Genomic DNA, 16,261 nt, shown 5'->3' with positions numbered 1-16,261 from the left:
GATTGGCACAGGATAGAGCAGGGTTTAGGGCTGTTGTACATAGGGTCGCTATGAGTAGCAAGCGACTCGACGGCACATAACAACAACAACAACAAAGTTAAAAAAAAAGTGCAACAAAAAAATCGACAAAGAAAAAGTAGCAAAGTGTGGTAATATTACATCTGATTCCAAGATGTAAAAGGTTGTGTAGTATGTCAAGAATAAATGACTGTTTCCACAATGGCATAAAATAGGTAACTTGCTTGGATTTAACAATTTAAACAAAAGCACCACAAGAAATTATCAGGACTAACAAAGGTTGTCAGTGTAAATATATACACTCTACATACTGAATTGTTATTGCTGTTATGCGCCCTGGAGTTGTCTGCAATTCACAGCGACCCGAGGCGCAACAACACTGAACCATGCTCTATCCTGAGCCAACCTCATTGTCTCTGACACATCTACACCCATTACCCCAGTCACTGAGTCAATCCATCTCATCCAGGGTCTTTCTCTCTTGCACGGTCCCTCTCCAAGGACTGATCCCGCCTTGCAACGAGCCCAAAGTATGTCAGACAGTGCCTCAGAATCCTTGCCTCAAAGGAGCAGCCTGGTTTCATCCTCTCCAGGACAAACCTATTTGTTCTCCTAGCTGTCCATGGTATACTCAATACTCTTCTCCAGCATTTACATGATAGCTCTTGCATGGGATAACACATATATTGTTCATGTAAATCAGACCCCCTGATTTCTGAGCTGTGCTCAATGAGAAAGTATGTCCCATTATATTTTTTTCATGCACCCCACTGTATTTTACGTATACCTTCTTTCTACTTCAATATAAACCCTCATTTGGGAGCTCTAAGCTTATCTTCTAAGAGACTAACTTCATTAATCTTAAAAACTGCCTTCTCAGGGAGCTCTGGTGGCCTAGTGGCAAGAAGCTGCACTGCAATCCCAGAGGAACACGGTTCGAATCCACCAGATGCTCTGCCGGAGAAGGAGGCGCAATATCCTCCTGTACCAGTCAGATCTGATTTGACGGTACATGCACACAAAATAATAAAAAATTAAAAAAAAAACAACCTACCTTCTAGAAAAGGATCAGATCATGTTATTTACCTACTTTAAAGTTTCTGAGAAGATAAAAACCAATTTCCCCAAAAGGCACAGAAAGCTCATCCTAATTCAGCAGTAACTTCCCTTTGCAACTTCAGCTCTCACTACTTTTAATCCCACATCTAAGCTCACATCACAACAGGGATGTCATCAGTTCTGCTGACTTACACCCTTTCCTCTTCCACAGCTGGAGAAATTCTATTCAGACTCCAACAGCAAGCACTTTCTACAAGGAGCCTTCTCTGTCTCACCAGATCTTCCTCATCCATCCCCTGGAGAAAACTGGTCTTTTTTTCTCCGTGTTTCCAGAGGCACTACACTATCAAAGCACTGCTTTCTCACTTACACAGCAAGGGCCTGGCAGATGGGAAACTAGGCCTGACAGAAAAGTAACTTCCTTTTAATAAGTGTTTCTTAGATGAACTGAAAAATCTATTTCATCCCAAACCTGGCCACCTACGGGCCTTACTCACCTGGATCTTGGCACCTTTGTATCTGATGACGCCGGGTACAGTAGTCAGAGTAGTGAACTCATAGGCTGCCACCTCAGAATACACTCCTGCCAGGTTACTAAGCAGTGTTGACTTCCCCACAGATGGAAAACCCACAAATCCAATCCGAGCATCACCTGTCTTGGCCACATCAAAACCTAAATCAGCAATAAAATATCAAAAAAGGAAGAAAGTTAATCTCTGGAAGCACTGAAATACCTTTTACATTTAGTTGCCTATACCTACTTCTCAAACTTTTTATGGTATTTCTCTGAAGTAGAACACACAAAACTCTATGTGAGAAGGGAGGTCTGGTGGCACAGTGGCAAGAAGCTGCGCTGCAATCCCAAAACTGTGTGGTTCAAATCTACCAGATGCTCCACTGGAGAAGGAGGGGCAATCTCCTTCTGTGCCAGTCGAATCTGATTTGGGGACGCGCAGGCATGCGCGTCTACCTCTTCTATGTGAGGCCATTTGCACCATCCAATACAGTGTTTGATATAGAAATTTTATTCCTTTTCTATTTAAATAGTTATATACCTTTCTTGTTGGAGCCAAGGGACTCCATCTCACATACTTTGAGCACGTAGCCAGAAAGGCTTTGGAGGATATCATACTTCAAAGGGTCGAGGAACAGTGCAGGAGAGGAAGACCCCCATAAGATGGACTGACACAATAACTGGAGTAATCAGGGCAGGTGTGTTAATACAATGAAAACTGCCTCAGGATAGGGCAGGGTTCAGAGCTACTGTGCATAGAATCACCATGCGTTTCAGGTACCTTGACAGCACAGAACAATTCATAATATTTAAAGTTGAAATATTACATAATAATCAATCTTAAAAATGAGCTTCTTTATCCTCTTATGAGCCCTGAAAATTCTACAAAAAACTGGTTTTCTCTTTTTTGACAGTGGCCGCAAACAAGTTCAGAGCCAAATTCGTGACCCTTCTCTGGCAAAGGCACACATTTTTATTCCTTTTGGCACCTTTGCTTATTCTCCCTACATTCATTTCCTCACCTAATTTTACCTGTTGCATGACATCTATTTACACACTTCTGTATACAAATATAAATCTATCTAAAATCAGCACAGGGTATAAACAAATAAAAATGAGCTTTATTCAGACACCGTTTTTTCTTTATTCATTTGCCTTTGAAACTAGAAGGGAAAAAAATTTTTAATTCCAAAAGTTGAGCTGCCTCTTGTTGCTGTTATGTGCCGTGGAGTTGCCCAAGACTCACAGAGACCCTATGCATAACAGCTTTGAACCCTGCCCTATCCTAAGCCAATTTACTTTGTCCCAAGTTACTTTGTCAATCCATCTCATCCTGGGTCTTCCTCTTCTACGCTGTCCTTCCACCTTTCAAAAGAATTAGAGGATACAAATATACCTCAACAGCAGATCTGAACCCTGTCTTATCCTGTACCATCTTCATACTTCCTGACACACTAAAGACACTGTAGCAGTCACCAGGTCAATCCACCCGGTTGAAGGTCTTCCTCTCCTTCGCCGACCCTCACCCCTCGCAAGGATCATGTCCTTCTCCATGGAATAGCCTCTCTTCATGCTTTAACTATGTGAGACAAACCCTCATTATCTTTGTCTTCAAAGAGCACTCCTGCTGCACCCTCTCCAAGACATATTTGTTTGTTCTTTTGGCCATCCATGAACTGTTCAGTGCTCTTCTCCAACACCACAGCTCAAAGGCATCCATTCTTCTATCATCCCCATTCACTGTGCAGCTCTCAGATGCATAGGAAGTGATTGGAAAAACCATGGCCTGAATTAGACGCACCTTAGTCCTCAAACTGACATTACTACTACTCAATAATTTGGGAAGGTCCCTTATCTACAGACTTTTCCAATTGAATACATCTGGTTTCTCAACTGCTGGTACAAAGGATGTTAATCGTGGGTCCAAGTTAAGATGAAATTGTTGACAATTTCAATCTCTTCTTCATCCACCATGATGCTGCCAATGGTAATCATCTTTGTTTTCTTGAAATTGAGATCCAATCCATACCAAAGACTGCATTTCCTGATCCTCTGCAACAAGTGCTTCAAGTCCTCCTCACTTTCAGCAAGCAAGGTAGTGTCACCTGTATAACACAGATTATGGATGAATCTCCCTCCAGTCCTGATGCTACATTCCTCTTCATAGAGTCCAGCTTCTCAAATAATTTGCTCAGCATACCGAGTGAATAGGTATGGAGAGAGAATACAAACCTGATGCGCTCCCTTCTTCATTTTAAATCATGCAGTGTTTCCCTGCTCTGTTCGCACAACAGTCTCCTGATGCAGGTACAGTTTTTGCGTGAGCACAATTAAGTGCTCTGGGATTCCCATTCTTCTCAATGTCAGTCACAACTTGTGTAAACTGTGGGTCTGCATTATTTTAAGAGAAATTACCCCCTCGATTTCCACCACCTGGGGGGTGGTGTGTGTGGGAACGTGTGCAATATATGTGAATAAAGGGGGCAATTTAAAGAAAATACAAACCTTCTCCTGGCCCACCACCACCACCACCTTTGGGAGTAATGAGTTCTCTGCGAAGTTTAGCAAGACGAGCCTTTAGCAGTCCTAGGTGGTGCGCTGTGGCCTTGTTCTTTTGAGTTCGAGCCATCTACAAAGGAAGAATCACAGATTTAAGTCAGAAGCAGCTGTCAAAGGGCAAAGAAAGTTCTAGAATAAATGCATGCTCTCCTAGCTGGATGGCTGTTTCCCTTTAAGAAATGTTCTCACTAATGTTAGTATGTCTACTTTACCCATTTAGGATGAAAATTCAATCTCTCCCCTCACTCCATCCCCCTCAGACAACTAGGATCCAAGAAACAGAGACAAGATCAAGATCATTCTGTCGCTGTTGTTGTTGTTGTTATGTGCTGTCAAGGCGCCTATGACTCATAGCAACCATACAACAGCCCTAAACCCTGCTCTATCCTCTGCCAATCTCACTGTCTCCAACACAACTCCAACCCTCATTACTCCAGTCACTGAATCAATTCATTTCATCAAGAGTCTTCCTCTAATGTGCCGCCCCTCCACCCTCCCAAGCATGATGTCCCTCTCCAAGGATTGTTCTCCTTGCAACATGTCAAAAGTATGTCAGACGAAGCTTCAGAATCCTTGCCTCCAAGGAAAAGCCTGGTGTCACCCACTTCAGGACGAACCTATTTGTTCTAGCCATACATGGTATAGTCAATACTCTTCTTTTTTTTTTAAATTTAGTTTGTTTATTTTTCATTTCAATGAACATCTACAGAGATTTTGGAATTCCATTCATTCATTGTTGCACCCTTCTCCCCGCACAAACACCCCCCCCCCCCATTTGCTCCTCTCCTTGAAACAAAAAAGAAAAATTCCCTCATTGGTACACAATCCCCCTGCACCTCCCCAATCCCCACTCCCTACCCCCAAATATAATCCACTCTGCAACCCTCATTGCGTATAGCACCACAGCTCAAAGGCATCAATTCTCCTTCTATCATCCCTAGTCACTGTCCAGCTTTCTGATGCATAGCAAGAAACTGCAAAGACCATGGACTGGATCAGGCGCACCTTAGTCCCCAGATCGACAACATTGCTCTTCAGTACTCTGGAGAGGTCTCTGACAGCAGACTTTCCCAATGCAACTTCCTGGCTGTTGGTGCCAAGAGTGCTGATTGAGGAGCCAAGCAAACTAAAGCTATTAACAATCTCAAGATCACCCTATACGAAACAAAACTAAACCCACCAGCTGTTCCTTTCTAACCCTGGTATCCCAGATGCTCCATTTAATTGTCACCTCTTCCCAGTCTAAAGGGTCCTGAGGCCGTCAGGCAACAGAATCACCATAATCCAGGAGCAATCAAGTGCTGGTGCCTACATGTATATTTATTTCCAGATCCTATTCCCCGGAGCAGTAGTCAGAGGAAAGAAAGGGCTCTGAGTTAGGGGGCAGGGGATGAGGAAAAGATGCTGGAGGATCTGAGCTGGTCAGGGCTGAAGTAGGGAGCGGAATTCGGTGCTACTTGGAAGGAAAAGACTCAGAAATACAACATCGGGGCAGGAGATGAACATACAAGGGCCTTCAAGATTCGGGGGAGCGGGGAAGGGGAGTCCTGTGGAGGGGAGTGGGAGAGACGCGGGCCCAGGCGGACCGGAGTCGAGGTGCGAGAAGGAAGCCTAAGGACAGAGGCCAACTCTGACGCGCCAGAAGGAAAAACAGGCACACACAAAAAAAATAAAATGAAATGAAATAACCACGATTCCTAGAGAAGGAGTGAAGCGCCAGTTGAGCCTATTACCTCGGCTTCGATCTCCGCGATCTTGGCTAAGGTGCTACTCATGGTGGCGAGTTCCGGCGGCGACGAAGCAGCTCCGATCTGTGCACCCGGCCTCTCCTCGGGCTCACTGACACGCCGGCAGAGATGCCGCCTCCTGGCGCCGCTGCAATGCGCAAGCGCGAGATTTCGCGGTTCTCGCGAGAACCACCCGCGAGATCCGGAGCTTAGACGACTCACTCCCCCGCCCTCCCCTCGGCCGGCCGGCCCCGGCCCGCCAAGCAACGCGGTGTCATAGAGCCCAGGGAGCCGGGGCCAGAGAGGCCGCCCTGGTCGAGGCCGCTCCCTGCGCGGAGGGGGTCGCGCGCAGCTCGTCCCCGCCTCTCCCGCCCCGCCGTCAGCGCGCCTCGCGGCCCCGTGTAGCCGCCAGACGACCTCTAAGTGGGGGGTGAACGCGCACCCACGCTACAGACACATTCCAGGCGTCCTGGGTCAGGGTGGAGAACAATCTTCAGCCTGGCTCGCCCTCTAAGGAAAACGGAATGCCTCTTTTCCATCAAACAAAATTTTAAACTCTTTGTAGTAACTGTTGTTTACCCCTAACCCCAAGCAAAGTGAGTGACACCTTGTGAACCCACAATAAATATGAAGAAGTTAATGCATGATTGGACAGATCATTCTTGGAGAACAAGGACTTGCCACAATAGCTTGTACTACAGAAAAATTGTAATCTGTGATAATGACCATTAAAAGGGGAAAAACAATAATTTCATTATTATTCATTACTATTTCATTTCAATGATATTTCATTCCTATTACGCACAAAACCTGTGCTTTGAGGCAGAAGAAAATGCAAGACATAATAAAGAGAATCAGCGCAATTGCACCTATGATGGTATATTGTTTTAAGTCATTTGAAAATTTAGATGAACAGATATGTTGGCTTACTAGTATGAAAGTGCATTGTTTAAAAATCTACATCAAAGGATACATTCATTCCAAAGACTAACAGTGGGGTGTAGTGCAAGAAAATGAGAAGAAAACCTTTCACATATTATTCTACATAGTTCTGAGTTGTCTGAATCTTTTTATTATGTGTGTGATAATAAATTTTAAAAATTCAAAAGACTATATTCTTCATTAAGTGTCTTGTAAGGGGAAAACTGGCTTCCTGCATGAGTAATGAATTCTTGTTTGTAGATTGATCTGTTGGGAGTTGGCAGGGCAGGCTGAACCCACACAACTAGCTGGCTTGCCACCTCAGCCCTGGGAGGGAAGTTTAATTTCTTTAAATTTGCGAGTACGAACAGTTCCAACTTGCCAGAGACTGAAAAAGTGAGATTTGTATCATGCAAAAAAAAAAAAAGGAGACAATGGAGAGAAGAAAGAAACCAGGTGTTCTAGTCCTTTCTTTAACCCAAGCCATCCCATAAATAAATTAAGGGATGATGAGGTAATTAGATCCCACACCATCAGTAATGCAGGAGGGAAGGAGAGCAGAGAAAGTCCAGCTGGAATGGGATATCATCAAAGATCAATCTTAAAAGGCAGATAAAATCAAATCAGCAGGCCTTTCTGAACTTGAAGTACTTAAGGAATTGGCTGACAGTGTCAAGGGCATCACCACTGTGTAAATGCCCGTTGGCAAATCTGTGATGTGAGGCTGTAGATAAATTAACCTCTAGATCCCTCAAAGACACTTTGGGAGTCCCAAGGTGTCAAAAGTGCAATAACAAAGTTATGCTCATTTCCCCCTGGAGCCCTGCGTGACCATCCTATTGATTCAAAGACATTTTACTGCTCCAAGTGCTGTGCCCAGGTTGGGAACAGAATAAGGAGAGATTCAGATCCAGTTCCTGAGCTTAGTTAGGTGTCCAGTTGGGAAGGCCAAAGTCTAATCCTTAACTTCATCCCCTGAGGAGCCATAGCTAAGCCAGGCCACTTCCATAGCAATCACTACAGGGAGCCTGTTTTACCATATGGTTAAACCACTAATGCCTTAGCACTGAATTTCTAAAACAAAATTATGACAGAGACTGAAAAGTCCTATTTCTTACCATTCTTAGTAAGAATTGTGCTTCTTGAAATATTCTAGCTTTCTCTGGCACTTTCTGGTTTTGCTCCTCAGCAGAATTTCCCTCCACTCTAATCTGGCTCATCAATAACCTGCATTATGCAGATGACACAGCCCTGCTTGCTGAAACTGAGGAGGGCCTGAAGCACTTGCTGCAGAGGGTCAAGGACTGCAGCCTTCAATATGCACTGAGGCTCAATGTCAAGAAGACAAAGATTCTCACCACAGGGCCGATTGGCATCATCATGATAGAGTGAAGGTGAAGAGAGTGAGATTGTAAACAGCTTTAGTTTGCTTGGCTCCACAATCAACACTCTTGACACCAGCAGCCAGGAAATCAAAAGACAGTTTCCTTCCCTGTGATTGTTAATATCGGAAAACATGCTGGAGGGTCATTTTCACTTCAATAACATACAACAAAACTGAGTCAGACGCCTTTGAAAATTATTAATATTACTTTCACAACTTCTTCCATAGTTATTAGTGTAAACAGGCTTATCTATGCTATTAATCCCTGACAGTGGACTTGCCCAATGCACTGTCTCCTGATCTCCTGACTGCTGCTACTAAGGGTGTTGATTCTTAATCTGAGCAAGGTGAAATCATTGACAGTTTCAATCCTCTCCATCTATCTTAATGTTGTCTATTGGCTCAGTGGTGAGGACTTTCATTATTTTGATGATGAGATGTAATCCATACCGAAAGCCAGGCCGTAGTTCTTGATCTTCTGCAGTAAGCATTTCTTACCCTCCTCACTTTCAGCAAGCAAAGCTGTGTCATCTGCATAACACAGGTTGTTGATGAGTGAGTCTTCTCTAACACTGATACCACATTCTTCTCCATAGAATCCTCCCTCATTAATTAATTGCACAGTATATAGATGGAATAGTTACGAGAAAGGATACATCCTTGACATACACCCTTACTGATTTTAAACCATGCAGTGTTCCTTTCTTCTGTCCAAACAACAGTTTCTTGATCTAGTCATCGGTTTAGGATAAACACAATTAAGTGTTCTGGGATTCCTAGTCTTCTCAATATTAGCCTAGTTTGTTATGATTTACACAGTCATATGCCTTTACATGGTCAATAAAACACAAATAGATATTCTTCTGGCATTCTCGACTTTCAGGCATTTTTCTACAATTTACTTTTTTTTAATCATATTTAAACAACAAAAGGATAAAGTGTCCTGAAAGAGGAGTTTTTTGGATGTTGGGCTGCTAACCCAAATGTTGTGCTTCCCTGCCTTAAAACTACCAGTGGCTCCAAGAGAAACAAACAAGTGATCTCCTCTTATCTTATTTATAGTCTCAGATGCCCAATGGAAGGTCGGCTAAAAATCATTCTAATGCAAAAGCAGTGAGTGAGTGTTAACTTCTCCCCATCCACAGCAATGAAGAATGGAGAAAACAAAAGATTAGGCTCAAAGATCAGGTCCAAAGAACTCATGAATCACAGGGAAGTCGTCAGTCTCCACAACCTGGAGACCTGAAGAACTAGAGGGTGCCCTGAAATAATTGCTGAGCATGCTGGGGGGGATCGCAATGCAAGGAAACCCCTGATAAGAGTAAGAGGGAACTTTCTTTTCAATGAGAAGCAGATGCAGAGATGCAGAGCTTTCTGAAGACCCTGACTGGCAAGACCGTCACTCCTGAGGTCGGGCCCAGTGACACCATCAAGAATGTTAAAGCCAAAATCCAAGACAAGGAGGGCATCCCTCCTGACCAGCAGCATCTGATATTTATGGGCAAACAGCTAGAGGATGGCCATACGCTCTCAGACTACAACATCCAGAAAGAGTCCACGCTGCATCTGGTGCTGCGTCTGCGTGGTGGCATTATGGGGCCTTCCTTGCACCAGCTCGCGCAGAAGTATAACTGACAAGATGATCTGCTGCAAGTGTTATGCTCGCCTGCATCCCGTGTTGTCAATTGCTGCAAGAAGAAATGTGGGCACACCAACAACCTGCGTCCTAAGAAGAAAGTCAAATAAGAGACCCCTCCTTCTGAGCCCTATAGCCCTGGACCCTCAATAGAATCTTTCTTTCATGGGCTGGGGAAAGAGTAGGGGGAAAGCATGACATAAACTTAGAATTATGCAAACAACCGGCTCACTGCTCTGATAGAGACAGATGGAGCCTCTAAGACTGTGGCCTTTAGTCACACATCAGTCCTGAAATGAAAATCACACCTGTGACTCATCTGCCAGCCAAACGAAAGTCATATAAAGTAATCAATAATACCAGGTGTGGGGGGACCACACTTCTAAGAGCAATTAACTATACAAGACCAAAGGACAGCCATATGTCCAGGGCTAAAGTTCAGGAGGCAGGAAAGGACAAGAAAGAAGAACAAACAGAAATGAGAAACACAGCAAGTGGCAAGAGTGTCATTACACTCTTGGGGACTGTCATCAACAGTACAAAATATAATTTATATGAATTTGTTGTTGTTGTTGTTGTTGACTGTCAAGTTGGAACTGACCCATAGCTGACCCTCCAGTGGGTTTTCAGAGACAGTTAAACACACAGGAGGAGATTGTCCATCCTTCTCCCACGGAGCAGCTGGTGGCCTCAAACGGCGTGCCTTCAGGATTGCAGTGCAGCTTCTTGCCACTAGGCCACCAGAGCTCCCTATGAATTGTTTAATGGAAAACTAATTTTCTCTACAGACGTCGCTCAGTTCATAATAAAAATGATGCTGTGTTGCCTAATGAGTACTAAAAGTTTCCAATAAAATGTACATCCCTCAAAATAAACTCAATAAAAGAAGAAATAAAACAGGAAAAGACATTTGAGGACAGTGGAGATATTCATTGTCTTCATTTTTATAATTAGCATTTGGAACCACTGAAGTAGATATAACTTTCAAGAGATCAGGATATATAGATGACATATATTTAACTCATCACATTTTACATCTTTCATCATCATTATGTCAATTGTAGTATAACAAAGTTGTTTAGGTTTTTTTTAAGAGAAAGTAGGACTTTTGTTTCCCATGATAGCAGATTAACCCTCTAAATCTTAAATGGCTATAAAACTGGACAAAATGAAAAAAAATCAACAAAACAAAACAAAACTGGACAAAACAAGCAATTGTTTGCAGACATTGAACACAAGCAACAGATATTATGATCCTTGAGAAAAGGGAAACACAAAAGAAGCCGCCTGTTTGTTTTAGATTTCTGCCAATAAAAAATGTCCTGTCATCAACAGAAGGAGGTTGAGCCTAAGCAAAGGGATGGTCTTACCGAGCTGAAGAGACAGAAATGATTGGGGGCAGCCGAAGCATGTAGAATTTTCAGGACAAGGTGCAGAAAAGAAGGGAGAAGCATAGGAAAGTGGGCTGGCGGTGGGCTGGCGGAGGAAGGGACAGAAATCTTTGTGGAAATTCCTCCAGTTTTTGACCAATGGAGAATGAGCATTGCAGAACTGAGAGCAGCAAGGACATACCAGAGTTTTCTGTTGTTGAAAGATGGTGGAGTTCCAGGCCAACCAGAAGAGAAAAATACACTAAATATTTTGGGCATTCACATGAGACGACGTTGCCCTGCCCACACCCAGTGTTTTAGGAGTTGTTGTTGTTGTTGATTGCCATCGAGTCAAGCATGACTCATAGCGACCCTGTGAACAAAAGACCTGATGTCTTCCTGTAACTATCGCCATTTCTCCAAGTTCATAGAGTTTCCATAGGCATGTGGTTCAGGATGCCACACCTGCTTCCAAACCTGTCTTAAACTGAGAGCTCCACCAAACACCGTCTACCTTGGGCAACCATTATGGCATTTGACACAACTATGACACAAGGTTCAGCATCACAGCAAACCCAGATTACCTCAGTACAACAAATTGACAGAAGAGTGGTGTACAACTTAGAAGAATGTTCTTCCAAAATACAACAACACTAGTCTCATTGTGTCCAGGTCTTTCGTTCACAGGGTCGCTATGAGTCGCCTGCGACTTGATGGCACTTAACAACAACAGCACAGAGAGAGATCAGTTGGCCTAGTGGACAGAAAGTGATGCTATCAAGCCAAAGGTGGAGGACTCTAATCCATGGCCCTCAGGCCTGTTTTTAATTGTTTCTTTGTCAAACATTCTTCTAGGTTGTGTAGCCTTGGTCTGTCCACTTGCTGTACTGAGGAAACTCGTGATGGCTGTGAAGCTGAACACTGATGTGTCCAAAGCAAGAATGGTTACCCATGGTAGACAGTGTTTAGTTGCGCTTCCTGATTACAAAACAAGCTTGGAAGCAGGAGTGGCATCCGCTTCCGAAATAGCTTGGGTCTGGAAACCCTATGTACCTGGAGAAAGGATGAAAGTTATACAAGTGTTCAGGTCTTTGGTTCATAGGGTCGCTATGAGTCACCTACGACTCGATGGCACTTAACATCAACAGTCTCATTTAGAAATGGTTAAGTGCCATCAAGTTGAATATGACTCAGAACAACCCTATGAACAAAAGACCTGAACCCTGTTCTATAACTAACGTCATTTCTCTATGTTCATAAAGTTTCCAGAGGCATGTGGTTTAGGAAGTAAATGCCACTTCTGCTTCCAAACTTGAGTCAATCTGGGAGCTCCTCTAAACACTACCCATGATGAGTAACCATTATGAGATTTGACACAACTATGGCACAGATGCTGCCCTGGATGTGCTCACTAAGTTGTGCCAAGAAATCTGGAGGAGAGCCAGCTGGCCAACTGACTGGAAGAGATTGATATTTGTTCCCATTCCAAAGAAAGGTGACCCAACAGACTGTGGAAATTATTGAACAATATCATTAATATCACATGCAAGTAAGATTCTGCTGAAAATTACCCAAAAACTTTTAGAACAGTATGTCATCAGAGAACTGCCAGATGTACAGGCTGGATTTAGAAGAGGTCGTGGTACTAGGGATATTATAGCTAATGTTAGATGGATCTTGGCAGAAAGCAGAGGATACCAGGAGAATGTCTATCTGTGCTCCATTGACTCTGCAAAGGCTTTTGACTGTGTGGATCACAACAAGCTATGGTGACTCTGAGAAGAATGGGAATCCCAGAACATTTGATTGTGCTTATGCGAAACCTATACTTGGACCAAGAGGCAGTTGTCAAAAGAAAGCAAGGAGACACTACATGGTTCAAAATCAAGAAGGGGGTCCATCAGGTATGTATTTTGTCTCCATACCTTTTCAATCTATATGCAGAACAGATCATCCAAGACACTGGGCTGTAAGAGGAGGAATGTGGCATCAGGATTGGTAGAAGAATCGTCAACAACCTGCGTTATGCAGATGACACAACCCTGCTTGCTGAAACTAAGGAGGACCTGAAGCACTTGCTGCAGAAGGTCAAGGACTGCAGCCTTCAATATGGATTGAAGCTCAACATCAAGAAAACAAAGATTCTCACCATTGAGCCAATTGGCAACATCAGTATGGATGGTGAAGAGATTGAGATAGTTAACAGTTTTAGGTTACTTGGCTCCACAGTCAACACTCTTGGTAACAGCAGCCAGGAAATCAAGAGACGAATTGCATTCGGAAAGTCAACTGTGAGGGACCTCTCAAGAGTACTGAAGAGCAACGACGTCAGGCTGGAGAGTAAGGTGCTCCTGATCCAGGCTATAGTCGTTGCAATTACATGCTATGCATAGAAGAGTTGTACAGTGACTAAGGATGATAGAAAGAGGATTGATGCCTTTGAGCTGTGGTGCTGGAGAAGAGTGTTGACTATATCATGGACTGCTGGGAGAACAAACAGGTTTGTCCTGGAGCGGGTGAAGCCAGAATGCTCCTTGGAGTCAAGGATTCTGAAGCTTTGTCTGACATACTTTGGGTATGTTGCAAGGAGGACTGATCCTTGGAGAGGGACATCATGTTTGGGAGAGCGGAGGGGCGGTGAAGGAGAGGAAGACCTTCGATGGGATCGATTCTGTGAATGGAGTGGTGGGAATGAGTGTGTTTGAGACGGCGAGGTTGGCACAGGATAGAATGGCATTTAGGGCTCTTGTACATAGGGTCGCTATGAGTTACAACAACATAACAACAACAACAACAATAGCACAGTGTTCAATATAACAGCACCTCCAGGTTACTTCAGTACAGCAAATAGACAAACGACTGCTGTACCACTTAAAGAATGTTCATCCCAAAAGTAGGACTCTTGAATTATATGTTACAACCTAAAACAAAACAAAACTTTCAATTCTTATAGCCTTCAAGTTATAATGGACCACACAGTGTTTTAGGAGTAGGATTCTAAAGTTATATGTTACAACCTAAAACAAAACTCTCAATTCTTATTGCCCTCAAGTTGTAATGGACCCTCGAGATTTAAGCTGACCCTCTGGTGGTTTTTCTGAGGCTATAAATTATACAAAAGCAGAATTCTTTCCCCCAAAGAGCTGTTGATGGATTCCAAGCACCAGCGAGGGCTGGCGGTGCCAGTCCTTAGAGTTTAAGCCAAACAACAATTCAACTCATTGCCGTTGAGTTGGAATAGACCCATCCCTGACTCCCCAGCAGGTTTTCAGAGATTGTAAATAGCACAAAAGGAGATTGCTGCCAAAGAGCAGTTAAGGGGTTAGAATCACCTGATTTAGGGTTTACAGTGCAACTTTTGACTCTCTAGGCCACCAGGCCTCCCTACACTAAGCTGACCTCCCCAAATAAAACTAAACCTGATGGTAGCAAGAAGTTCTGCCAAACGGAGCTCTGGTGGCCTAGTGGCAAGAAGCCACACTGCAATCCAGAAGGCGCACGTTCAAATCCACCAGATGCTCTGCGGGCGAAGGAGGGGCAATCTCCTCCTGTGTCAGTTGGATCTGATTCGACGGTACACAACAAGAAAAGAAAAAAAGGTCTGCCAGTTACACGACTACTTTCCAGAACAAGGTTCAACATCCTTGAAAAGAATAGCACATACTCCAGACCCCATTATTTGTAGTGTCCACTAACTCTACAGAGTTTGTTATTGTTGTGTTCTGTAGAGTTGGAACTGATCCATAGCTGATCCTCTCGTGGTTTTTCAGAGGAAGTTAATCAGGTGGGAGGAGATTGCCCATCCAGCTGGTGGCCTGGAGCCATGAGCCTTTGGGATTGCAGTGCAGCTTCTTGCCACTAGGCCACCAGAGCTCCCTTAATGTCCACTATTTAAGAAAATTATTTGATGTGAAAATATTCAGGATGATACAGAAAAAAATAGTAAATAGAGAAATGACTCTCAAAGTATCTAAATATTGGGGTCAGTAGAAAATTATTTGACACAATTATTAGAAACATAAGAAGCCTTTGTGGAGCTGTGGACTAGGCATTGGGTTGCTGACCAAGTTTGAATCCACTAACCATTTCTAGGGGAAATACGAAGGATTCTGCTCCCCTAAAGGTTTACAGCTCTGGAAACCTTGTGGGCCACTTCTGCTCTGTTCTATAGTGTCACAAAGAGTTAGAATTCTTAGCGACTTCTAAGAGTTCCGCAGACCACATTCACTTTGTTCTCTCTTAGAATCACTAAGAAACAAAACCCTCTCAATGGCAGAGCTTTTCTGGTTTATTATAAACACCTTAAGGAATTAGTTTATTGTAAACAGAAATTAAAAGATGAATTGCATTGAAAAAAATCTGCTGTCAGGGACCTCTCCAGAGTACTGAAGAGCAACGATGTCAATCTGGAGACTAAGGGGCACCTGATTCAGGTCATGGTCTTTGCAATTAATTACTTGCTATGCATCAGAGAGCTGGACAATGACTAAGGATAATAGAAAAAGAATCAATGTCTTTGAGTTGTGGCGTTAGAGTATTGAACATACTCTGGACTGCCAAGTGAACAAACAGGTCTGTCCTGGAGAAGGTGAAAACAAGTGGCTCCTTGGAAGCAAAGACTTTGAAGCTCCATCTCATATACTTTGGGCATGTTGTCAGGAAGGGCCAGTCCTTGGAGAAGGATATTATTTTGGAAGGGTGGAGGGACAGTGCAGGAGAGGGAGACTCTGGATGAGGTGGATTGTCTATATGACTGGGCTAATGGGGGTAAATGTGCCAGAGACGATGAGATTGACTCAGGATAGGGCAGGGTTCAGAGCTACTGCCATAGGGTCGCTATGAGTTGCAGTTGATTCAATGGCACATAACAATGATCAATGATGCAAACATCTCCAAGGATCTAAAGAAAAAGATGAACATAATAAAGGAATGTTGCAGCAGAGAAGTTGCTGTTGTTGTTGTTATGTGCCATCTAGTCGCTTGCGACTCATAGCGACCCTATGTACAACAGCCCTAAACTCTGCTCTGTCCTGTGCCAATCGCACTGTCTCTGACACTCCCATCCCAATTATC

At 43.6% G+C, this 16,261-nt stretch overlaps 1 protein-coding gene and 1 pseudogene across 1 annotated transcript in view; one reads left to right on the top strand and one right to left on the bottom strand.

The window, feature by feature from the left end:
• Positions 1 to 5,932, bottom strand: part of DRG1 (developmentally regulated GTP binding protein 1) — a 27,880-nt gene extending 21,948 nt beyond the window's left edge. The window contains exons 1-3 of the mRNA XM_006894808.1: positions 5,884 to 5,932; positions 4,097 to 4,220; positions 1,575 to 1,750 (exon numbers count right to left, since the gene is read on the bottom strand). Of these exons, the coding sequence (XP_006894870.1) occupies positions 1,575 to 1,750; positions 4,097 to 4,220; positions 5,884 to 5,925 (342 nt within the window). The 5' untranslated portion in view covers positions 5,926 to 5,932. The remainder of the gene's footprint in view (positions 1 to 1,574; positions 1,751 to 4,096; positions 4,221 to 5,883) is intronic.
• A 3,609-nt stretch (positions 5,933 to 9,541) lies between these two features.
• LOC102859876 lies at positions 9,542 to 9,928 on the top strand (annotated as a pseudogene).
• Positions 9,929 to 16,261: the final 6,333 nt, after the last annotated feature.

This window comes from Elephantulus edwardii, unplaced genomic scaffold, assembly GCF_000299155.1.
Source record: "Elephantulus edwardii isolate Elephantulus edwardi_28Jun2011 unplaced genomic scaffold, EleEdw1.0 scaffold00151, whole genome shotgun sequence".
Classification (NCBI taxonomy): Eukaryota; Metazoa; Chordata; class Mammalia; order Macroscelidea; family Macroscelididae; genus Elephantulus; species Elephantulus edwardii.
The sequence above is the reverse complement of the archived record's forward strand: the minus strand, read 5'-3'. Positions and strand labels throughout refer to the sequence as shown.